The 26,806-nt window shown below is 45.2% G+C and overlaps 1 protein-coding gene across 3 annotated transcripts in view; it reads right to left on the minus strand.

The window, feature by feature from the left end:
- SLC9A9 (solute carrier family 9 member A9) overlaps nucleotides 1-26,806 on the minus strand; it is a 558,227-nt gene that overhangs the window by 247,556 nt on the left and 283,865 nt on the right. For all 3 annotated transcript variants that reach the window (XM_077130324.1, XM_077130322.1, XM_077130323.1), the window contains one exon: nucleotides 17,671-17,759. In XM_077130324.1, the coding sequence (XP_076986439.1) occupies nucleotides 17,671-17,759 (89 nt within the window). The remainder of the gene's footprint in view (nucleotides 1-17,670; nucleotides 17,760-26,806) is intronic.

A 26,806-nucleotide genomic window follows, 5' to 3' on the forward strand; every position in this document is an offset into this window, starting at 1 on the left:
CTGCTTTCGGCCAAGCTGCCCCCGCTGTCCTCGCTCCGCCCCCGCTGCTGTCGGTGGCCACCATCATTCCCGGGTCGTCCCCTCCCGGGGCACCGGCCTGGCTCGCGTTGCCGCACTTGTTTCTCTGCAGCCACCAGGCAGCGCCTCCCGCCCGGTGCTCAGTCCTTGGAAAGGCGGTTCCCTAGGAGGTCACTGGGCACCCACTCAGGACCTTTCCAGGTGGCCGCCCGGTGCTCTGGGAAGACGGAGCCGCCCAGCTCAGTCTCCTGTCCCCAGGGAAGGCCACTGTCTCCCGAGCACGGAGATGGCTTCCGAAGGCCACGCCCCCTCCCAGCACCCGCCCAGGACGCTGACCCTCAGGCCTGCCGGCCGCCTTCCCACTCACAACACCTTCCCGCTGGGCCGTGGCCCCGTCTGCACTCTGACCTCCTCCATCAGCCCCCCGCACACGGCGGTCACTGCAGGGCGGGGCCCAGTGACGGGTCCAGTTCCAGCCCCTTCCCTTGGCTGTCTGGCCTCGGACCAACCAGGAGTCAGGGTGGATACCTTGCCAGGGCCTGGGAACTGTCCTGAGTCTTTACTGAGGTATTTTCTGTCCAGAACCCAGGGGAGACCCTTAGGGGTGGCTGCCTTACCTACCGGCCAGGTACGTGAGCGCCAGCAGCAGCCCTCCATTAGGCTAATGTTCAGCAGTGCCAACGACGGAGGAACTGTGCCCTTAAAATCAGAATGTTTTCCCCCAGAACGACAGGGGGCCTCAGAGTCTTCCAGTCTCTTATACTTGGATGAAACAAAAGACCCTCGAGACCACCTGCCCCAACTTGGCACTATTAAAAGCAATCCAAGAATCAACCAATAAACCAACACAAAGGGGAAGAGTAGTGATGCTTTCCTAAGAGGGCAGCAACCATTATTAATTCATGCCAGAAAGAGCACAGTAATTTCATAAAAATGAATCACTACAACAACAGCCTGCACCCACCATGTGAGAATGAACACCTGCACAGGGTCATAAAAAGTCAGTCCTTTCCCTGCGGCACCAGGGAGACCCCCGGGGCTGCTCACTCGCGTCGTGTTGACCACCCGGAACCTGCAGGGCCTCCACCTGCCCGAGGCCAGCACTCAGGACACTGAAACCCTGCAGGTCTCAGGTCACAGGCCAGCTCTGAGCCCCTCTCTTAGCCTTCTCCTGGTTGGCCGAGAGAGCTTTTACACAGGCCCTGCATTGTAGATCCCCACATTTCTAACAGAGCAGCAACTTTTAGAAAGGAAAAGCAAGGCAGAGGATGGGACGAGGGCTGGGGTATGAAGCCATCATCTGGGAAACCCAAAATAACACTTTCTGCAGATGTGAGTCCAAGACCCTATTTTCACAGATCTCTGGACAAAGACCAGTTGTGTAAATCCAATTGCTTACAGTGGCTAAGAAAAGAAGGTTGGATGTGCTTTCCCAACAGAATCATTCCTTTATTTCCAGTCAGGTATCTTTGGCCCTCCAGTCTGTCCTTGAAAATTTAATTTGACTGGCACAAGGTACACTATACAGAGGGAGAAGAAATACATTGTAAAGCATGGTATATCACAGCTTGGAACCAATGGGAAAATCTATCAGAAATAGCTTGTTAGCTGGATTTTCACAGAGAAAGCAGGTCCATGATCACAGATATTCCTCTCTCCCTCAGGGACAGATTGGTCACTGCTGGCGCCAGAAAGTTCTTTTTCAATACAACCCAGAACAATTGCCTTAAGTGACTTTCTTAAAACTGAACGGTTACTTTCACTTGGATTTCTCTCTCAGGTACTCTATTCAGAGCTCTGTGTCATATATCTGCTGATGAGATTCTTTGGATTTTTGAGCGATGCCTCCAGAAGCAATTCAATTTCTCTCCTGAAGCTATTGCACAAAGGATTCACATTTTATTAAATCCATTTGCTGCATCTTTCAAGGCCATCAAGAAAATGACATCCTTAAATTAGGCAACATTCTTTAACAAACACACACTTGGGCACACATATTCAGCCTTGGTGTTTTCTGTGCGGCATCAATAAAATTTAATTAAAATGAGTAGAAAATTACAGTAATTTCCACTTATCATCCCCAAATACCATTATGGGACTAAAGCCCTTCATACCTGCACCTATCAAACAGGGCGATAAAATGTAATGAGCTATTAAAGGGGGCTGTGCCGTTGCCATCCTTAGAAAATTTAAAGTAATAATGGGCAGCCATCTGTCTTGAATGTCATCAAAGCAGGGACCAAGCCAGCTGATCTCTTAAATCCTGTTCAAATAAATTGTTCCATTATGCATCTAATCATACCCATACGTAGAAGGTATGTTGATATCCAAGCATTAACGATGGTGCTTTTGGTTTTCTAAAAGTGAAAGAAATGAGAAAGCAAAGCAAGAAAGAAAGGAAGGAAGAATGGAAGCAAGTCATCTCTTGGCAGGGTTGAAATTCTACCTACTTAAAAAGAATATGAAGCTGCTGTTGTAGCATAAAGACAATAAAGAAAACTAAATTTCAGAAGATGCTGAAAGAGGTAAGTTTATTTTGGAGGAGGCTTTCAAAGATAAAAATGAAAAGTCAAGAGAAGGCTCTGTAATCACCTCTGGAAAGAAATTTGGAGGTGAATTAGCAGGGGCCACAAAGAAGGTGTCTCCTATTGGATCAGACAGGATCCTTTCCTAAAGATAGGCTTGGGAGGAGACTCTGATACAGAGCCTTTTATGATGGCAGGAAGACGCAGCAGAGGGAAAAACAACAACAATTCTCAATCACTCTTAGCTACACGGGACACTCATGAATCCTAAAGAAAGAGGGAGCCAACAGCAGCAAAATGGAATAAAATACCGCGTAGAAGATAAAGAAGTGAGTGGGACAGAAGATGAGAGAGCACCAAGGCTGGGGTGAAAAAGACAGGACACTCCAGGCTCTATGTATGGAGGCCCTGGCTGGTCAGCGGTGAGGCTGAGGACAAAGGGAAGGGGTGGTGGTCAGCAGGGACAGGGGCACTGGGGATCACTGCCCGCCATTAAAGAGGATGAGCAAAAGAAAAGAAACCCGAGGAGAGGTCAAAGGATGGGATACTGATAAAAGGAGAAAGCAAAGAAATAGAAATGAGAAAACAGTAGTCGAATGGATAAATATACCCAAGTACTCTTTCTTAAATTGATCAGTAAAATATGCCTAGTTCAGCAAGCATCATAAAGTAAAAAAGGGAAAAACACATACACATCAATTTTACAAGTTAAGGTCTGTAATTGGAGACGTGAAAATGATGTTAAAAAAACAATAACAGGTCACAGCACATAACTCTATTCTTTGTGTGACCCTGAACGTATTCTTATCTTCTCTAAGGCTTGTAAAATCTGACAGTATTTACCGCATGGATTTTTTTTGATGACTGTTAATTGGGATAATTTATGGGAAATATATCTTTTAGTGCCTGGCACAATACTGTGTCAGAAATTGTTATTACAAACATTTAAAAGCAATCTGGAGATAAAGGATGGTTTACCAGAAAAGTATGCATGGTCAACATTGACTGGAGAAGTAGAAAATGTTCAACCATGAAAGAAACGGAAACAATTACTAAATAATTACTCCCAAAAAAGGCACCAGCTCCTGTGTAGGCTTAAGGTAGGTCCACAAATTAAGCTCCTTTCAACAGATGGAACTTAATTCCCTCCTGTAATGAAGAAATCGGGATTTAAGGGATGATTTTGATTACTGGATCATTATATAAACCTTCCTTTTTGCATTCTGGCATATTGGAATAATCAGGGAAATACCTGAAACCTCTAAATTATTATCTAGCTGCCTGGATCTCTGATAATGATTGTATAGCCTTTTTCTTCTGTCCTAGTGATTGTAAAAACCATGTGACGGATGAACCTTCATTTGTACCCAGTTTTTCAACTTCGGAGTTTTGTGATTACTAAAGATAGCCCTAATGTTTATTCAAGAACGATCTTGGGTCCTCCAGGAGCTAACCCATCCCCAGTCCAAAGTTACCTTGATAACCGAGACTGGACCGAACCACAGTGGGCCCACCTGATGTGCGCAGTAGCTCAGCCTGTAACTCACAAGTCACCTGCACCTCATCCCGCCATTCTCTTCCGTACATTCTGTGACTAAGCTGTAATCCGTCTGCACGTGCGCCACACTCAGCTCCCCTCTAAGGACATCCTGTGGGGACCCTGTGCCCATCCTAAACCCTGCCCACCTTCTCTCTAGTAAATCTACCCAAACGACTGCAGTTTAAGGGCTGCTGGGCCATCTGCTCTCCTACTACATGTGTAGTAATAAACTCTTCTCTCTCTGAAACCCTGTGTCTCAGGAATTGGTCATTGAGTGCATCAGACAAAAGGACCCACGGCCTTTGTCTGGTAACAGTCCACTGAATGTGGACTGGCCTTGGAGACTCGCCTCTGACAAACAGAATATGGTGGAAATGACAGCATGTGACCTCAGAGACCAGCTTCTCAAAAGCCCTGCTGCTTCTGTCTTGCCCCTCTGCCTCTGGAACCCTTTGCTCTGGGGGAAGTCAGCTTCCTAGTGGCGAGGACACCCAGGCAGCTCTCGAGGCACGCGTGGTGAGGACGTGAGCCGTGGGCTGAGCCCTCCTGGAAGAGCACCTCCAGCCTCCGTCCAGGCTTAAGAGACGGAAACTCTGCCCAGCAGTCTGTCCGCAACCTCAGGAGCCAACCCGAGCCAGAAAAAAACAAACAGCTAAGCGCATGTTCCTATGTTCCCTGGCCTTCTGAAACAGTGAAATAGTAAGCTCGTTGCTTTAAGTTTTGGGGCAATTTGCTGCAATGCAGCAGATGACTAATATGCCAAATACTGCTTGTAAAGGTGGCAAATGAGTATTCTTGCTGGCAGGGTGTATCGCCTGAGCACCAGTCTATGTCCAGGACCCTAGACTGGAAAACTGGCTCTAACCTTCAAGGAAGTCACCCAAACTTCTTGGCCGAGGGTTTTCACCAATAAAATTCCAGGTTTAGAAATTTATCTCTATAGTCCCACCAGCCCTGCAACTTTTTTGACTTTAGGGCTTAAAATTCTCAACTGCACTTATATGCGACCATAAGACAAGTACAGATGTGCAGTTAAGAGAGCAGCATAGATTTAATTGATAACTTACAGCCAACTGTAGCTTCGGTAGGGAAAACATTTTACATGAGTAAATTTCAAGGGGAAGCACAGTCATGTCTGACCTATCTCTATTTCTCACCGCAATACTGGCCCCTGGAGGTTCTGATACTGAGGGCACTGAGCAGTCATCTGTGCCCCCATCCTGATGCGGGGGCTGTGGACTCAGGCTTCCTGGTTAGGGGAGGGCCCACCCGCATCCATTCTTTCTGGGCACTGAAAGTACAGGGTGTCCTTGCCTTGATGTGCGAGCTCCACTCTCATCAGCATTTAAAAGGGAACACTTATTAGCCGAACTACTAAGTGTCCTTTATGCAGTATAATGAGGTTCATTGAAAAGAATCACCAGCTTAGCGAAGGAGAAATTTAAACACTTTGCCATCATTTATAAATTCAACCCTTCTAGGATAGTATTTTTAAAGCTACTTTGAATGAAGGGAAGAAGAAAAGGGGCTGAAATCTTGACAAAAGAAATGTAATTAGAGTAAAAGAAAAAAATGGCCTTTTTATGCTCCATGAAGCTATCTTTGATCTCACTTCTCCGAAGCCAGGGAGGCTGGGGCACTGCTGCTCAGGATGTGCCCTCCCTACTGTGCCTCGGAGCAGGGAACTGGGATGGAACATGACCGCTTTTGTTAAAAATGACAGAGGAAAAATGCACAAAATCATAATCAAAAACTACTGTAATGCAAATCAATAAAGCTGAGACACACGGCAGGAAACTCACACAAGTAATGGAACTGAACTTGATCTTTCTTTCAGGATCTCAGAATTACCCTAGACATTTGGTTTATGCGTCGACCTTAAATTTAAATTAATGCATTATATCAGAGTTCAATAAAACCATTAATTAGCATATATTGTCCTCCACTCTGTTTTTTTATCTTGGAATGTTAATGGTCATAATTCATTCATTCATTAATTCATCAAGAACTTACTGAGCTCCTAAGTTTAAAGCTAAACAAAATGGGAAATTTCCATAAACATTTCATAGAGATTGTGACATTCCCAGTGAGTAGAAGGGACAAAAATATGTCTAGAGCAAGTTGAGATAAATTTAGATGTTAGACATGTAAGTAATTTATCAACGGTAAGGGCAGTAAGCAGCTGGACTGATCCCAAGCACTGAGATGGATGCAGGACAATTGGTAAGTCTGTTCATCAACTATACCTTAGACCTCAGAGACAGCCAAGAATGCTTCTGATTCCAAATGATCTTTTTTTTCAGTTCTCCCTCAGCAAAACAAACACCATATGCTTTGTAAGGCACAAATCTAATTATCATCATCACCCCGTGCCTAAAAGCCCTAAGTGACTTTTAGCTTTACAGGATACAGATCTCCTAAACTTAGTAACATAAGGTCTCCTCAGACTCACCTTTCCATCCTTAATTCTCAGCTCTGTCCCACATATTTCCCTTCCCTCACCCCCAGTCTACACCCCATCGTACACCACCAGGCTTCTACCCACCTCCCCTCCCCAGACAACCCCGGCTCTGGTTACATTGAACCATTTCTTTGTTTCTGAGACTTGTCAAGCTCTTTCTTATTTCTGTGCTTTTTATATTCTGCTCCCCTTTGTTTTCATCCTCCACTTTTTTTGCATGATTATCTCCTAATAATCCTTATATCCAACTCCAAAACACCCAACCCCCAAATCAGCTTGCTTCCCATGAACACCTTGCCTTGAGGAAGCAATGACTTGGTTTGGTTCCCATGACAAGTTGTGTATCCCTCTGTTAACAACTGACACATGGAGTTGGAGTGTGTGCATGTGTGGGCCTGCGTGTGTGCGCAACCCTTGCCAATTTGGGGATGTCTTGAGGGCAGCAACCATGATTTGCCTTTGTCTCCCTAGCTTCTGGCATGGTTCCTGCCATATAACTGCCAAGCCATTAGTGCATACAGAATACTGCTTGAATCGAGAATCTGGAACCCCCTGAGTCAGCTCAAGGGAGGCTGAGTGAGTCCTTTCCACCCTAATGCCACAGGCAAGTCTTGGAAAAAGCCATTGTATCTGTGTACATCAGAGCAAAGGGTTTTCCTAGGAAGAGCCTCTTTTACCCCTGTGTGAACTAGAGATTCTATTTATTAATTGCCTCTTTCTTGGATTTGATTTGGCATCGTATTAAAATGGTCTGCTCAGTGATGTGACTTCTAGATCAATGGTGAATTCTGATCCTTTCCCTTATCTCCATGCATTACAGAAAGTGATCCCTGTCCTATCCTAGTCTGGAAGAAGGAACTAAATGAATATCTTATGTTCCATGTTAAGTTACAGGATACTAGTGCTAGATCATGGGCCTTTAAAAACCAGTCATTTAGTTCAATTGTTCATTTTACAGATGAGGAAACTGAGGCACATAGATGTCAAATGACTTATCCAAGGCCCTTCTATGATAGTTGAGATGGGGGCAAAACCCAGCTCCCTGGATTCTCAGCCAAGTGATTTTTCCATCACATCTTCTTGCTTTTCCTACATGCAACACTCTTTCCTTGAATTTTCTTACAAAGTCATGCAAAGCACATCCAATTTGACTCCCATTGTCTTTTTTATGGGAAAGTTAAATTTGGATTTGCATTGCTGCTTTTCCATTCAATGGTGATAAACACTAAAAATATCTCAGGGAATGGAAATAAAATAAGCATCTGGAAAGAATGTGCTGTAATGAAGATGTCATTGTTTGTCCATGAATGCTAGCCCAAAAGTCTGGCCTTCCAAAAGCAAATGGGTGAGAACATCTATGTCCACCTGAACCTGTGTTTCAACAATAAATTAAAATGCTGCTGAAACTGGTAGATTGTAAGAAGCACTGGAATCGAATATAAGAAAAATGAGTAGGAGTTCTGGGAACATGGCCGACTGGAGTAGCTCGAGGTTGGCCCTGCTCCAAGGAAAAGTTAGAGAAGGGACAGGAGGGCGACTGAGATGGCAATTCGTGCGTGGGGCTGACCTGGGAGAACCTTCTGCGTCACATAGGGCGGCCTTAGTTGCAAAAGCTGAGAAACTGAGAAGCCCAAATCTGGGCCCTGGTGTGCAGGCGCGGAGCCCACAGGAGTGCACGGACAGGAACACGGGACTAGGAAGTAAGCCAGGGTGCCTTCTTGGGCGTGCTACCCTCACCAGCACAGCCCCGTGACTGGCGACTCACCTCACAACCCACTTACTGGAACCCCATTACCCGCTCCCATTCCCGTGCTCCAGGCGCCCCCACCCCACCAGCCCCCAGTGCACGTAGCTGCCCCACCCCCCCACCCCAAGTGCAGCCCAGCCCACCTCTCCTGCTCCCCTCCCGAGCACTGCCTCCTCCTCCCTGTGCCCTGCAGGCTGCTGCCAGCGCTTAAAGGCTGAGGGCACTGACCTCCATACCCAGGCTACCCCTACCCGCCCCCCCCCCCCCACAGTGTCTCACAGCCTCACCCCGCCCTCCCTGAGCTCAGCACATCCCTTTACGGCACTCCCAGGCCCACGCATGTGCACCGGCCCCCAATCACGTCACTCAGCTCTGGGAACCGCACTTTACAGAAGTCCTAGAACAGCACGTGCACAGCCCTCAGCCTCACTTCCCAGCTCTGAGAAAGTGCCGACCTGCGCAGCCGGGTCACATCTGCCCTCAGCCCATGCAGGCACAATGGTGACCCGATGCCATAGGTCTGTGCACGTGCACAAAATCCCCGCACCCTAGACCAGCACACACCAGGGTTACGTCCCCCAGACCGGTGCACCCGCACAGCTACACCCTCCCTGGCCACTGGGCGCCCACATTCACAAGCATCAGCGTAACATCCCCAACCTGCACCCAGACCTGCCCTGAAACAAATCACCGCACTGTTGTGCCCTGCCCCATATCCTGCATCCTGCTTCACATCCACCCCACAAACACAGGCCTTAGACTACTGAAAGAAATCAACTCCCAGAGTGAATCAAGCAAGATATTTACATGCACTGAAAACAACAATAGATTATTAAGCATATCACAACGCAGACAGAGTTAGCCCAGCCTAATGACCAAATTAAAACACCAGAAAAGACACAGATGCTGGAACAACTAATCAAAGATGTCATATAACTCTACTTAATAAAATAAGTGAGATGGCTAATGACATAAAGGAGATCAAGAAGACAGTAGAAGAGCATGAAGACGAATTTGAAAGAAAAAAATAGAGAAATAATAGACATCACAGAGATTAAAGACTCTGTTGACCAAATAAAAAACATACTAGAGACACACAACATCAGATTTGAAGAGATAAAAGAAAGAATAAGTGATTTAGAGGACAGGATAACTGATTTCAAACACTCAAAACAGCAAATGGCAAAAAAAGATGGAAAAATTTGAATTGGATCTCAGGGAAATGATGGACAAAACAAAGCGTGCAAATAAAAGAATCACTGGTGTCCCAGAAGGAGAAGAGAGGAGTAAAGGGCTAGGAGGATAAGTTGAGGATATAACGGGGGGAAACTTCCCAACCCTCATAAAGGACATAAATATACAAGTCAAAGCAGCCCAACGAACTCCAAACTGAATAAATCCAAATAGGCCTTCCCCAAGACACATACTAATCAGTCTCTCAAATGTTGAAGAGAAAATCCTGAAAGTGGCAAGAGAAAAACAATTTACTACAGACAAAGAAAACCACATAAGACTGAGTTCAGACTATTCAAATAGCACCCTGGAGGTGAGAAGGCAGTGGTATGATATATTTAAGATCCTGAAAGAGAAAGTCTTCCAGTCAAGAATTCTGTACCCAGCCAAATTGTCCTTTAAAATTGAGGGAGAGATTAAAATTTTCAGAGACAAACAAATCCTGAAAGCATTTGTCAACAAGAGACTGGCTCTACAAGAAATACTAAATGGAGTTCTGCCTGTTGAAAAGAAAGACAGGAGAGGGATGTTTGGAGGAGGGCACAGAATTGAAGAGCACCAGTAAGAGTAACCAAAAGGATAAAAAGAGAAAGCAGGAAAAGAATATATATTTCTACCAAATAAAACAAAAAAGATAAGATGGTGGATTCAAGAAACGCCTTTTTGATAATAACTTTGAATGTTAATAGACTAAATTTACCAATTAAAAGATACAGATTGGCAGGATGGATTAAGAATCATAATTCAGCTATATGCTGCTTACCAGAGACTCATCTTAGACACAAGGACACAAATAGATTAAGTGTGAAAGGATGGAAAAGATTTTCCATGCAAGTTATAACCAAAAGAAAGCAGGAGTAGCTATACTAATATCAGACAAAATAGACTTTAAATGTGAAGACATCATAAGAGACAAAGAAGGGCTCTATATACTAATTAAAGGGTCAATTCACCAAGAAGATACAATAATCATAAATGTTTATGCTCCCAATCAAGGAGCTCCAAAGTACATGAGACAGACATTGGCAAAACTGAAGGGAGCGTTAGATCTTTCAACAATGACGTCAACACACCACTCCACTCTCCTCTATAGACAGAACAACCAGACAGAAGATCAACAAGGAAATAGAGAAGTTAAATAATGTGATAAATGAATTAGACCTAACAGACATATATAAGTCACTGAACCCCAAAACACAAGGATACACATTCTTCTCTAGTGCTCATGGAACATTCTCCAGGATAGATCATATGCTGGGACACAAAACAGGTCTTTATAAATTTAAAAACATTAAAATTATTCAAAGCAATTTCTCTGATCACAATGGAATGAAGCTGGAAATGAATAACCACCAAGGAACCAGATCATTCACATATATGGAGGTTAAATAACACACACTCAAACAACCAGTGGGTCAAAGAATAAATTGCTAGAGAAATTGGTAGCTAGCTGGAGATGAATGAAAATGAGAATACAATTTATCAGAACTTATGGGATGCAGCAAAGGCTGTGCTGAGAGGGAAATTTATTGCCAGAGATGCCTATATTAATAAACAAGAAAGAGTAAAAATCGAGGACTTAACTGCTCACCTGGAAGAACTTGAGAAAGAACAGCAAACTAACCCCAAAGCAAACAGAAGAGAAATAACAAAGATTAAAGCAGAATTAAATGAATGGGAAAATAAAAGAACAATAGGAAAAATCAATAAAACCAAAAGGTGGTTCTTTGAGAAAATCAATAAAATTGATGGGCCGTTAGCAAGACTGACAAAGAAAAAAAATAGAGAGGACGCAAATAAACAAAATCTGAAATAAGATAAATGACTAATGATCTGACTTAGCTGAAAGCATAATACTGATATCTGGATATTTACTCCTTCACTCATTGAAGGATTACGTATAAATGATGCTTATCCCCATTGCTGCTACTATCCTCTCTACTAGTCAGAAAATATTTAGTAGGAAGCTATGTAATTTGAACCAGAAAGTCAGAAAATTTGCTTGTTACCTATAAGCCCTGGCAGGCCCTTTAACCCACCATCTTCTCTTTACTGTGTCATTCCCATCGGCATACCGAAGAACTGTTAATATCCCTCCCGCAGTAAAAGTAAAAGAGGCTATTTCCTTTGACCCCATTTTTTCCTCTCCAGCTATGGGCTGGTTTTGGCTCCCCTTCACAGTGAAACTCCTTTGAAAGCCTGTCTTCGATATCTTTTCTCGCCATTCTCTCTTGACCCCAATGCCAGTGGGCGCGGCTCCCTGCTGTTCCATCGCTGTGCCCCTCACTCATGTCACCAGCAGCACTTACACACTCTCCTTCCTTGACCTTTCAGCAGCACTTACGCACAACTCATCACTCTCCTCCTTGAGGCGCTCTCTTCCTTGACTTCCAGGACCCTGCACTTCCCTAGGCTTCCTGTCGCACACTGGCCACTGCCTCTCAGTCTCCTTACGTCCAGACCTCCTAACCCTGAAGAGCTGTGGGGGCTCTTCATTATCACTGCCTTAGGGGTCGCGCCGGTTTCACGTTTTCCATGTGATCTCCATACTAATTACTCCCCAAATTATATTTGCAACCTGGACTTCTCTCTACTCCTGCATTTTATGCCCAGCTGGCCTCTCAACAGCTCTGCTGGCTGGCTAACACACACCTCAAACGTAGTGAGGCAGTGCTGGATTCCCCCAAACCTTCTCCTCTTCTTCAGCTGACATATGGCGCCCCCAGTCTTTTAAAACCTAAGTGTTATCACGTTGTTCCTCTACCTAAAGTCTCCGCCGCTTTCTCACCTCTCTCAGCCCCTGTAGCCTGAGCCGCTTCACTGCTTGGTAGCGTTTCTCATGCCTGGCCTCGCTTCATTCCCCAGGCCGCAGAGTCATCCTGCCTCAGGAGACACTGAGACTGTTGTCCCCCAAAACTGAAGCTCTGCTCCAGACGTCCCCAGGGCTGCTTCACTTACCCCTTCTCCCTGCAACCCTCCTGCCCACTCTACCTGGAGTCGCAGCCCTGCCTTCCGAGGGGCACATTTCCCAGCTCTCTTCCCTGCTCTACTGTCAGCCTTACACCCGACCATGAACACATTATCTATTTCACTTATTTACCTTGATTACTAAAGCCCCTTACTAGAAACTCTTTTTTGTTCACTGTTGTATCCCCAGCACTGTGGCAACTGGCCAGCACAAGGTAGTTTCTTAAAAAATATTTGTTCAGTGAATGAAGGTAACTAGTGACAATGTAAGGGCCACCTGTACGTTAGAAAGGTGAGTAAAAAGTAAACCAGCACTTCACACATGTTAGGGTGCAATGAACGTCAGTTACTCACATGCTCACATGCAACAGATACCAAGAGTATCTGTTGGGAACAATTTTAAATTGGGAACTGCACGGCAAGAAGGAGAAATCCAGCTAAAAGGGATGGCATGGGTTGGGCCACGGTGGCTCAGTGGCAGAGTTCTCGCCTGCCATGATGGAGCCCCAGGTTCGATTCCCAGTGCCTGCCCATGCAAAAAAAAAAAAAAAGGGATGGCATGGAAGTGCAAACTTCTGCCAGCCAGCCTCAGTGCAGGTGAAGACGTCTGGTGGAAACACGCTCAAGTTTGGTCCTGACAACGGGTGCCCAGGCTCACCTCGCAGGGGAGGGGGCAGGGGGTGGCAGCAGTGCGGACGGGTGTGGGCAGGCTCAGGGGTCTCCCTGCAGTTTTCGGAGCACTCTAGGCTTCATATCTTGTGTGCTGGCCCCTCATGCCACCTCGACTGGCCCAGTAGCTCTCAGTCTCGAGGCAAGAGACGGCACTTTCAGAATCTGTATCTCTAGGACTAGATGGCTCAGCCCAAAGCAAGAAACGCTGAGTTCAGGGAAAGATCCTGGGCATTTGTTCATATGCTCTTTAATAGGATTTTTTGTTCTTCAAAGTACAGATCCACTTGGAAGGTAACAGCCTCAGAGTGTCTCTATCGTGCTGCTTCATCCCTAATACACGGTGATATCATGTGCTTTTTCACAGGTTGGAGCAAAATTTAATTCACCTACATCCAGAGGGGGCATTATCAGTTAAGAAACATATTGTAAAATGAAAACGCAATTTTACAAAAGGCATTATAGTTCCTGAAGCTATAAAGAATATATAATTCTCAAAAGCCTTTGTGTCCAGATACAGCTATTTGATTAGCTAGTACAGACACAGCCCATGAATAAAAATTCCTTAGTAAATCATATTTCCATTGGATTTTATAGCACAAAGTTGATTTACAGGGACTTTTCCTAGACTTCACTAACTGACCTCCCACGCTCCCATTATTCAGACCTGGGAACAAAGACAAAGAGTCTTGTCCCTCTTCCCTCCTGGTCGTGTGGACACAGTGTGGGGAGAAGCTCTGTAACCATGTGTGACATCACATGCTACTTCTCAAACCTTTCTCCCTGTCAGAGAGGAAAGAGTCGCCTCCTCTATAATATATGCCTGCATTTTTCTTTGCCACTGATTTCCCACCAGGCATTTGAGCTCTGCCTGCAAGCCTGGCCGCCTCCGTGGCCGAGGGCCTCTGACCTGTGAGGTTGAGGTTGGGTAAAGGGCACAGTCTTACAGCTTTCCAAACGGTGACCTCAGATTCCAGAAACTGCAGTGTGGATGTGTGAGAATACATGCCTGCACATACATGTACGTATGCATAAACATGCATATATGTATCAGGCATGTGCGTATTATGAGATAGGAAAATAAAGAGAAGATGCCAGCTTCTGATAGAAAGAAAAGGAATGAGGGAAGGGATGGAAAGGGAAGGGAATTGGTACTCCTTAAGCTGCTACTAAGAACCAGACACAAAGTGAGAGGGAAATGGGGGAAACTGGGGTGGGGGTGGGAAGGTGCAGTTATCTCAATGTTAAAGAACAGGAGGAACTTGTAAAAATCTCCTTCCTTAAAGGAGAGGGCTATAAACATGAACGCTGGCAGCCGTCAGGGAGGCATGTCCAGGCATTCAGGGGAAGCACCGCAGGCTGTGGGGCACTGGTTTCTGGCTCTGTCTCCCCGAGGTGCTGGGGCTGCTGCCTCATCATGCAGTGAGTTATCTTTGAAGTTCTGCTGAGCGGTCTAGATAGCATGACTGAAATGTGCAAGTCCCTAAATAGGGTTGAGCTTCCCAGAATACAAATGCTCAGAGGATCAAACAAGGTGTGGCTCAAATAGTCCCAGGCATTTCCTTTTAAACCCTAGAGAACAGTGGTGGTTTTAGTAATTAAAAGGATCCCAGAAGGCTATACATACTGATGACTATATGAGTGTGTGTGTGTGTGTGTGTATATATGATTCCTTAGAATTCTGTAGATTAAGTCTTGTGATTCCTCTGACGCATTGAGGTGATAGGCAGAGGGAAGGGTGACCTTGCAGAGTACACGGGTAGGTGGGCGGCAAGGTGAGGTCTGGTTAAGTACGGATGTGGCAGAGAGATGGATGGAAGCAACAGCCGTTTTGGAAACCTAACACAAGCCTGCAGGAACTCCTGTTTAGGAATTCCTCGTGAATTATGGGTCTTGTTTAGATGTTGCTTTTGCTTTCTCCATTCCCTCAGCCCCAACATCATATTAGATGTTCTCAGTATCATTGGACTTATTCTAGGCACTTCTCTAGCACCATTTGCATTTTGGGATAGGTTGGAAAATTTGGCTCAAGTTGCTCATCATATCTTACATCCGTGGTCCCTGCCAGATAATTTGTTTTCTCATGGTGGGCAGAGAACCCGTTCAGCTTCTTGATTCTGGACTTGGCCATATGCTTTTCTTTGGCAAGTAGAATGTTTCTGGAGATATGATGCAAGCATGGGCTGATGTGAGCTTGCACACTGGACTTGCTCTTTTCCCGGAAGAATGGAGGCACAAGGCACTGGCCAAGATGCCCCTGTGAACAGAGCCCCCAGCAAACCCTCAGACAAATAAGTGAGGCCAGCTGGGACGAGCACACCCTCAGCCTAGCCCTTCTAAAACAGCTGAACCCTGCAGATGTGTGACAAAGAAGTTTTTTTGTTGTTGTCTGCCACTTGGGCTGTGTTGCAGTTTATTCCACAGCAAAAGCTAACTGGTAAGTGCCATTCAATCGACTCTCCTAATTCTGCTAGAGTGCTATTTCTAAAATAGAATTCTGACAATCCTAAAACCACCCCAGTGACTCTCCATTACCCATAGAATGAAGTTTAAACTCCTTCACAAGCACATGAGTCTTTTCAGGAACTGGCCTTTGGTTACTCAAACACTGTACCCTATTAGTTTTCAGCCCTAAACCAGTTACTAGGCACACTGAACTACCTACAAGGCTTCAACGGACTGCTTCAGAGAATTTTGTCTATGCTACTCCTTTGGCCTAAGATGACTTTCCTGCTAAATTCTTAGCCCCTCTCCCAACTTGAACCCACATCTTTACCTAAGTAACTTCTATTTGCATTTCAAGTCCAGGTCAGGTGTCACCTCTGGAAACTTTCCCGACTACCACTGTGGGAGGACATGTTCCCCAGTACCCTATACAGTTACACCCATCACAGCCTCATCACACGGGTCCACAGTTACACCCATCACAGCCTCATCACACGGGTCCACAGTTACACCCATCACAGCCTCATCACACGGGTCCACAGTTACACCCATCACAACCTCATCACACGGGTCCACAGTTACACCCATCACAGCCTCATCACACGGGTCCACAGTTACACCCATCACAACCTCATCACACGGGTCCACAGTTCCACCCATCACAGCCTCATCACACGGGTCCACAGTTACACCCATCACAGCCTCATTACACGGGTCCATAGTTCCACCCATCACAGCCTCATCACACGGGTCCACAGTTCCACCCATCACAGCCTCATCACACGGGTCCACAGTTACACCCATCACAGCCTCATCACACGGGTCCACAGTTACACCCATCACAGCCTCATCACACGGGTCCACAGTTACACCCATCACAGCCTCATCACACGGGTCCACAGTTACACCCATCACAGCCTCATCACACGGGTCCACAGTTACACCCATCACAGTCTCATCACAAGGGTCCACAGTTACACCTCATCACAGTCTCATCACAAGGGTCCACAGTTACACCCATCACAGCCTCATCACATGAGTCCACAGTTACACCCATCACAGCCTCATCACATGAGTCCACAGTTACACCTCATCACAGTCTCATCACAAGGGTCCACAGTTACACCCATCACAGCCTCATCACATGAGTCCACAGTTACACCCATCACAGTCTCATTACATGGGTCCACAGTTACACCTCATCACAGTCTCATCACAAGGGTCCACAGTTACACCCATCACAGCCTCATCACATGAGTCCACAGTTACACCCATCACAGCCTCATCACAAGGGTCCACAGTTATACCCTCACAGTCTCATCACAAGGGTCCACAGTTACACCCATCACAACCTCATCACAAGGGTCCACAGTTATACCCTCACAGTCTCATCACAAGGGTCCACAGTTACACCCATCACAGTCTCATCACACGGGTCCACAGTTAATTGTCTGTTACACATTTTTATCCTCACCATCGAACGTGATAATGAAAGTTTGGAAGGCAGAGTCATATCCTGTCTGTTTCTGTGAGCCTAGAGTGAACATGCAGAAGCAAATGCTTGTGGAAGGAGTTGATGTCTGCCTGTGTGCCCATATGCAAACAGATGTGCTCCATAGGGGGGACACCTCGTGCTTGTGCGACAACTAGCAGTTGAGTTTGTTGGAAGAAAACACCCAATTAAAAACCAAGCATTGCTTCCTTATTCGTCTTCACCTCTTCCTTTCCATGTAACTACCCAATTTCACAGGCTTCCTAATGCTCTTAGATGTAAGTGACTGTGAATTATTACTGACTCTGTGCTTTCATCATCCAGACTGACAGTCTGTTATCCCTGTCTGTCAGGAGGGAGGGACGAGCATAATTCTATTTTTGCTTACCAAGAGAACTGTTAATGGTTACCCTGGAGGGAAAAAATCTCTCTAGACATAATGAACCAATAATGAAGCCTTAAGCTTATTTTTTTTTTACTAATGAAATTCTTTCCAAGTGCACAGCCAGAATTGCTACATAACCATTACCATGTGAAAAGAGACGAAGTCTGTAGTGATGCTTTTCCCTTTACCTGTTTGGTCCTCATTTTGGAGTCCAGTGAGAGATTGTTGTAGGTATAATGTGCCTGTGTGACTCCACAGAAGAGAACAGCAACTATCCCTGAAATTAAAAAGAAAGACCAGTCAAAACCAATTTTCTTTTCTAAATCCATGGGTAGGTTATCCCTCCTTGAAAACGAAATTGGTATTAGTAGAGTTAAAATGACTAATAATCAGTAGATTCCTCCTGTGTCCAAATGATCCCCAGCCACCCTCGGAGGTAAATGGACAAAAGACCGTATAGTCAACTCTGGACCTCTCACAGCTGGGACAACCCTTCAATAAATTTACTCTAAATGCTGGTGCATTGACGCAAAGGCATGCTTTCCACCGTGTACCGTGAGAAGGCTCACATCATACCGTAGTTCAGTGTTAAGAGTCATGAGTCACAACCCTAAAACAATGACCAGGGATTTTTTGGCCCTGCCAATGCTTCTACTTGCGAAGCAGGAGAGAGAAGCCCTTGTTTGCTCCTAAACCTCCTTGGCAAGCCTGAGCGCTCCATCTTCTGCAGTGGAATGATCCACTGATCAGGGCACACACTTCCTGGAGGTAAGCTGGGTTCCTCCCACCAGCAAGCGGGCCATCAGCTCTCCTACCGGGCTGCAGCCCTGTCTCCTAAACCACCACTGGACCCAGCTGTAAAGCTGCAGAAGACACAGGAGCACCGAGGCTGCAAGGCACAGAGGCGCAGCAACCTTGCTACAAATGTGATGTTTGCCCCTGGATGTGTTATTCTCTGTTCTTTTGCCCCTGGGTGGGGGTGGGAGTGGAGTGGGGGCTCCACTCCACCTCAGAAAAAAGATTAGAGTAATTATGGAAAATTGGGTATAGAGGAGGGCTTTGGGAGGAAACATAAGATGTAAATATTCTGCAACTGAGACCAAGGGGATTGAATGGAATTTTAAGGAGCAGAATCTTTCCAACTAAAAACACTCATAAATTAAATGCTGATGATTCTTAAGAGTATAGAGATATGTGAGTTGCATATTGACATGTCAAATGAGGCTGCAATAAAGAATTTTAAAGTACCAAGTCTATTTTTTCTTATATAGAGTGCATGCTTTTACTCAGATGTCGGTTATTTTTCTGGCTGGCATTTGATAAAATATTGCTAAGACCTTTTTTACATAATAGAAGTACAGAGACATTTATTTTATTTATTTCCTTTTACTATTATACTTCAAAACTTTAAACCAAAAGAATAAAAACGAGGGAATTTTGTTAAGAAATACATATTCAGCAAGCATTTCTACAGATTTTTTATAACTGTTCAATTTCTTTGCCTCTCTTCAAAAATTCTTAGGGAAAATGCTTATAAAATATTATAATTTACCCTTCAAAAGAATTTCTATTAAAAAACAACCACTATCAGGGAAACTTTTAGGGTGCTAAAGCTTCTCAAGTACCTCAAGGCACTAGAAGATTGCTGTGCATGCTGCTTTGTCATCAAATGTTTCTCTTTATTTATTTAAACAGGTGATTTTTTCTGTTTCTGCCAGTTCTGTAGCCTGACACAGGTTTTCCCGGGTGAGGTTTGCTGACCCTTGCACTGTCCAGGAACCGTTTTGACTACATATTGATCCGTGGAGTAGTGGGGTGGGGTGGGGTGGGGAGGAGAGTGACTGGATTCATCTCAAGAACAGAAACAGGCAACAGAGAAATTCCACAAAGGACAGGGAAGAGGATGAAGACTGGCCAGACCCCTGCTGTGCGCCAGGGACTGTAGAGTTTCATTCATTCGCATCATCTTATGTAGTGCATTGTTTTATCATCTCACAGCAGGTGCACCACGATTAACTGACCCTTTTACCATGTTCCCCTCTTCAGCGTGCCATCTCCAATCTCCTTGCTGCTCAGGCCAAAGTACCGGGCTCACCCTCCACTCTTCCCCTCCCACTTTCCCCAGCAATCCTGTTGGCTTATCCTTCAGCACCTATGTGGTACCCAGCCACGCCGCAACACCTCCACCTCTAGCGCGTCCCTTGTGCGGATCATAGAGACAATCTCCCTTTCCTGCTTTGCCCACCAGGCCCCCATCCCGCCCCCACCCCCAGTCAATTCTCCACCCAGCAATAGTGATTCTTTTCAAACAACTCAGCCGTGTCAGCCCCTGCTCAAAATTTTCTAATGGGTTCCCCTGGCTTAAAAGTCCCTGTGTGGTCCGTTCCTGCTCCCTCTTTGTCCCGTGCCTGCCCCTCCTGCCAGCTCCGCCTTGCCACACATGCACCAGCACGGCCGCTGCGGGTGCCCTGCACTTCTGGGACCAACAGCTTGGAAGGTCTTTGCCAGCTGTCCCCGTCTTCTGCACCTACCTGATGTACAGCATCGAAGAGCCCTTCTCTCGCCTCTGTAAAGTATCCCCTCTCAGCATTCTCTTCCTGCCTACCCTGCTTGGTTCTCCTCCACACCATCTCCAGCCACCTAACACTTTATACATTCATGTGTTTGTTTTCCGTCTCCCTGCCCTTCTCTTTGAGGGGACTCATGGGTGCCTAACCCTGACAGCCAAATTGGGAATGCACGGGCACTCAGAGAAGTGGAATAAATGCACCGACATCCTGATCCCATGTTACAAGAAACTGAAGTGGTTTTTTTAAGGTCACCTTGAAGTGGCAGAGCTGAGATTCAAATTTAGGATGTCTGGCTCCAGAATTCGGCAGACTGTGCTTTTCTGCCCCGTAGACCGTCTGCGAGTGTTTGAAGGTGAACTTCAGCCGTCCGAGAGCATCATTTCCGAGATCTCGGGAAAATAGCCAGAGGTATAATGGCGAAGACAAGACACCTGAGCTGGCTCCTCAGGTGAAGCCTTCCCTCCAGCGCCTCGTCGCCCTGTGTTGTCCTAACACAACGAGAGGCCGTGTCCCTCTAAACACAGCTTCAGTTTTGTGTCCCACAAGCAATGGTGAAGAGCGTGCCCAGGTGGCCAGAGGCTTGGTGTTGTGATTCAAACAAAACAGAGTCGCTCTGGGCCTTTGCATGCACCATCCTAACCACAGGGCTTCCTGATTCCTTCATTTGCATACATTACTGTAATTAGCACCATTTTAACATTTTAAAATATCTTATCTTAAATACATGTGTTATCTACACAACTCTCTACCATCGACACAGATTCAAAGTGGACAGTTTCTGTGTTGCAAATGTACATTTCAGCTGTTATTACTCTACCTACCCCCGTCTCCTGGTACTGGCTGTGCCCTGACAACTCTCTTAAATACTCTGGATTTCAGCAACTCAGGTGTGAAAGGAGGGAGGGCAAGTGCTCCTTGTGGCAGCGGGCACACTGGTGCCTCAGCTCCGAACCCACCTGTGACGGTGAGGGTCTGGTGCCAACCTGGCCAGGTGACGGTGCCCAGTCGTGGTGTCAAGCGCGCGCCGGCCTGACCGTGGCTGCAGGATATTCCGTGGCTGGTTGATCTGCGGGCAGGCTGGGGGACGAACCATCAGTCAGTGACGGTATCTGAGGCTGGCTGCAGCTGCCATCAATGAAGGTGCCAACAAGATAATCAGCTGAAGGTTTTTAAGGGAGAAGAGCGGCTTTCACTGCTTCCTCAGCCAGCGAGCCTCTCCTGTGGGTTTCATCCAGACCCTTCATCGGAGCCGCCAGCCTCATGGCCTGCTCTGCGGGTTTTGGACTCTTCCATTCTCATAGATACATCAGGCACCTTTATAAACCTTGTATTTGCAGATCTTTCCTGTCGGTCCTGTTTTGCTGGACAACCCTGGCTAACACACCATCCCGGAGCTCTGTGATCCTGGGGCCAAGTCTCTGCAAATCCCATTTTTGCTTTGCCAGTGGCTCCCTGTTGGGCTGTCACTACGGGGAACCAGAGAGACAGGGAGGCAGGAAGGGACCTGCTCCTTCCCATTAGCCTGCAGATTCCCTCGGCTTCATCCCAGCCATGGCCCTGCAGCCTGGTTCTGACCAGGGCTCCAACCTTGTCTTTTGCTGTTGGTTTTACCCCTGCACTTCCAGGACTGCCTCATGGCACCCCTGCGAGAGCAGGAGAGGGTAGGGTCCTCTCCCAGGACACTGAGAGTCTCTTCCCTTGGCTCCCCAGTCCACGCTTGCACTTGCTCTCTGCAACTGCATTACCTCTGTGTGACTCGAGTGGCCCCCTTTTCCTTTTTGGCTCTCCACCATTTGTTAAACCAATTTCCTACACTAAACTTGGTCTGTAAAATAGCCAGGGTGGTTTCTGTTTTGCTGACAGAACTCTGACGGCTACTCTCTTGCAGCTCACTTCTCCTTCTAAATTTTGGTAGTTCTTTGGACTCAATGAAGGTTTGTCATTTGGGAATAAGATCCAGCCTGCATCCTCTCCATTTTAACTGGGAAAGTGGAGGAGCTTTCCACTTTCTAGCAGCTGAGACACTGTGTGAAATCCCAGGGGACTGGACTTCAGTTCTTTCCAAGTGATGTGAGTGTGAGCCTTAGGTGGGGACAAATGGCTGGAGGAGAAAGTCAGACCAGCCTAATGCAGAGGCATGGCCCAGGCTTGGGCATGTGTTTCCCAATTCCCAATCCCCAAAATTTTGGCAAATGATCTATCCAAAATGCAAGAGCTCTCCAACGGCGGAGTGGTTGCCGGGAAGTGTGAGAAGCTCTCCGTCATCTGGACCGTCTGGGTTGACTGATCCTCTCTCAGGGCTGTAGTAAAAAGGAGTCCTTCATAAGGTACAAGTTTGGATTTCTCCTAATTCCATGGGTCTGCATTTTCCTATACGTTTTATTATTAATCCACTAAAATCAACAGACTGACTAGTTCCCTTAATTTAGGCTGTTTTTTGTTTGTTTTTAGCTTAGGCCAAGGAAATAATATTGGATCCAAATCAACCCTTTAGATGTTTTGAATAGAGGTAACCTAACTCTTAAAAAATAAAGACAAGATAAACTTACTGACTTTTAAATATTCTTGGTAATACTGACAGACAACTCTTTTCAAGTAAAAATTTTAAACCTATGTCATTACCATACCCTGTAAATGAAGTTCATTTTTTTCAAATAAGGTACAGGATTTAAAAATGAACTTAAAGGGCAGGCCACAGTGGCTCAGCAGGCAGAGTTCTCACCTGCCATGCTGGAGACCTGGGTTTGATTCCCGGTGCCTGCCCATGAAAACAAAACAAAATAAAAAAAACTTAAAAGTTTTCTGTGTAGAAAAGAATATTTTGAAAACTCTAGACAGCAAATTTTCCAGTCAAAGGACATTGAACATGGTGAATTTTTTTATTTCCGTGGTCTAAGCAGCAGGGTTTGTGTTAGGGGTATGGTTAGGGTTAGGGGTTAGGGTTAGGGTTCTACCACTGTCTTCTGCATACCTCAGAAGCCACCTGACCACATCCAGAAGTTCAAAGTAGCCCAAGAATCTGTGGCTTAACCCGATGAGGGAAGAGAGGTTTCAGCCCTCTGACCAGCACTTTGGTACTAAGTATCCTCTCACCTTGTTGTGGCTTGGCCCTGGCCTTAGACAGTTCAAAGGAGCCTTTCTCCCACTCTCACACCTTTAGGACCTAGCTACAAGTAGAAGACAGTTCCGTAGGACTCAAAAAGTTTTTGTTATCGTTTTATTTTGGCTTATAAATATCTTTTTGCTAACTTAAAAAAATAATTATATTTTTGTGCTTTATTCTCCATTTTTCTTTACAGGATTTCCAGGAGTAGCAGGTTCTATGAAGTAATTTTAGTTTCAGGGATTGCTTATCCATCAAGGATGTTTGAAATGTTTTCAATTTTTCTCTATTTTAATTATTTATTACTTATATTTAATCCCAGCAGAACTAGACTCTGAAAGAAATTACTCATATGAGATAAAATTAAGAATTTCGTTTACCATCAAATAGTTAAAACACACTTTTGTTTCTGCCCCTGAAAAGAAACAGACCACATCTTTTGATCTTGACATTACAAAAGTGGAAATTAATAATAATAAACAAAAGCATACCTAAATCCATGTATGCATTTGGGATTTTAGAATAATTTCATTTCAATAAAATTGGGGTTGATGATGAGATCATATTTGAAATTTAATATTACAAAAAGTTATGGGGATGTAAAAAAAAAAGTTATGGGGAAAAGCCAAATAATTATTTAGAGGAAAATTCATAGCCTTACGTGCATTTTGCTAAAGACAAAACAGCTTGAGAAGAAATGGACGATTTCTTCGAGAAGCTAGATAAGAGACATAAAACATGGACTAAAATGAACTAGAATAAAAAACTTAATAAAGAAAAATGGGAAAAATAGTGAAAGAGAACATACAAAAAAAGCAGACAGTCAATAAAATTAAGACCAGCGAGGGCCATGGCCCTCAGACCCTGGGCAGCTCAGGCCTCTTCCTTCCTGGCTGCGGGTGTGAAGTGGGCCATGCTGGGCGATGAGGTCCCCTCTCTAAGATTCGATTTCCTCTCTGGATAGCTCCCCCTGCCCCACAGGGCTGCTGAGAGCATGAAACAAGATGACAGGTGGTATAATGCTTTATAAACTAGACGCTGATAAGTACAATGTTTTCCTACAATTACTAGAAGATGAAAAGAACAAATCATAATAGGAAGAGTAACTTGGAGAAGCTCATTCCAGGGATAAGCACGGTGACAAGGACAACCATCCTATTCAACTCGTTCCTGGGGGCTGAAATGCAAAGCATCTAGCACGGGCCACACATCCTATGCCCTAGTCAGTGTCTTCTGTCTTCACTTCCCCTTAGCTACTGCATGGAGAAAAGCAAGTGAAAATGTGCTCCTTCCAGCAATCCGAATTCAGACCATTATCAGCCACACCACACTGGAGGCATTGCAGGTCTTTGAATTGGCCCGGGGAAATGTGATTCACCCACTCCAGTAAGCCATTGAGGTAGAGCAGGGTCCCGGCTATGGGCACACGAGGGCGAGACCTCAAGCAGCTCAGGTCTCTGGTCAGATAACGGGACACAAAGACACCTGATACCAGGTGAGACACAATGGGTGGCAAGAAGATAAGAACTCTGAGAGGGAGAAATGTATTTCCGGTTGGCAATGATAGAGAGGTGAGGAAAGTTTTCCTGAAGGATGTAAGGCATGTTGGTCCTGAAAGATGAAAGGAATTTGGGGGTGTAAGGTGAGGGCTAGAAAATTCAGTGTGAGCAAAAGGAGACTGTGCTGCATCTCCTGGGAACCTGTACTTTGTCAGTTAGTTCACTTTGGGTATTGATCTGTTACAGGTGAGGGAATAAACACATATGGAATCAATTAATTACCATTTTCCTAAATACAAAACTTAGCAGACCCAACAAATATACTCAAGGCAAAGTTCTCATATTATTAGAAGTATTAAAGCATTTATCTGGCATGTTTTATTAATTATAATATTGATAAAAATTGGAAATATGGAGCATCTAGTAGGTCTATCTATTGCTGGCAAAACATCATCTCTCTTTCCCAGCAAACATGAAATCTGATTATTCTGTCTCCGTCTGTGCTGGAAAAATAAGCAGTCTTTGAGTGCAACTATGTTACACATCTAAGACCTTGGATTCAGGTTGCATTTATGGGGTCCTATGGCAGTGCACACATCTGGGGCCACTTGGTGTGTAGGAGCTAAAAATATCTGGAACCTAAAATAAATAAGGAGGTCTGAGAGAAATCAGGTAGTGGACTAAAGAAAATAAGAGGACACATTTCTGACTGATGTTTGTGCATACGATTGCCTTTCAGTGTTTCCCCAGTGGGATTTCAGTGGTGGGTGAAGCCCCGGTGGACTGGCTGCAGGGACTCATTTACGCAATTTTTCAACAAGAACTAGAACCAACACTTTTTGACACCAGCTAAAAGAGCCGCTTTTGAGAGTCCATAAAGAGGCACACAGTTCAATTCAAATTAATTGGCAGGCAAAGAAATTTAGGAAACAGCATGAGGAGGTCCACAGTTCTTTGGGAAAAATAAAGATTCCATTGGTAAGTAAATTCTTTCCAGAGAGTACAAGTTTCAGAGGACAATGAACGCCTTTTGGTTTGGAAGAGGGCCACTTGCACTCTTCTCCACGATTACCACTCGGAAAGCACCATGCTCACCAAATACTGTATATGTGTTACCTGACAAAGGCCGTGGATTCTTTTGCCGAATGCACTCAATAACCACTTCCTGCGACACCAGGGTTTCAGAGAGAGAAAGAGCTTATTATTAGGGCTGTAGTAGGAGAGCAGATGGGCTAGTGACCCAAAGTCTGTCTCCCTGAACTGCAGTAATTCTGATAGTTTTATTAGAGAAAAGAGGCACAGGGTTTAGGATAAAGAGCGCAGGGGCCCCAGATGATGTAGTTGGGGGGGTCTAGTTATTGAGCATGGGCAGCTTAATTACATGTTTAGTCGCAGGTGAAAAAACAGCAGAGTATTCTAATCAGGTAAAGGTGTCCTGTAGGTGAGATCTAAGCTACTGCACATGTCAGGTGGGCCCACCGTGGTTAGGTCCGGCCTCCATTAAGAAGAGAACTCTGGACTTGGGGTGACTTACTTCTGGGTGTACCCCAAACCCTTCATTAATAAGCCTTAGGGCTGTCTTTCATGATCCTAGGACTCTAAAGTTAAACCACTGGATAAATGGGTACAAATGAAAGTTAGTCACAAGGTTTTTACAATCATGGGCACAAGATAAAGGCTATGCAATCATGATCAGAAATCAAGGCAGGTGGATTTCAGTTCAGAGATTTCAGGTATTTCCCTCCATCTATTCTAATACACTTGGAAAGTAAAAGGAAATATCTACATACTGATTCAATAATTACAATCATGTGTTAATTCCTAACCACAGTTACATGTATATTTACATCCTTCCATGATCAAGGTTCAATGTGTGATGGTGAATTTTACACACACACACACATACATATATAAGCATTATCTTGCAGTTGGAGGCTTGGGATCCATCTGGTTTTAGTCCTGACACTTAAATAGTTGGATGATTGCAATTTAAATACATTCCCTGGTCCACTGTTTCCTCCCCAATAAAACAAGGAAAATGGGTCGCATTAGCGGCCTTCAAAGTGCAAGACACCCCACCGAGGAACAGAAGAAAACAGAAGAGCGTCATAGGTTTTAATTAGTATTTTTCTGTATTGTAAATACATATGAG

Source organism: Tamandua tetradactyla, chromosome 15 (genome assembly GCF_023851605.1).
Source record: "Tamandua tetradactyla isolate mTamTet1 chromosome 15, mTamTet1.pri, whole genome shotgun sequence".
Taxonomy (NCBI): domain Eukaryota; kingdom Metazoa; phylum Chordata; class Mammalia; order Pilosa; family Myrmecophagidae; genus Tamandua; species Tamandua tetradactyla.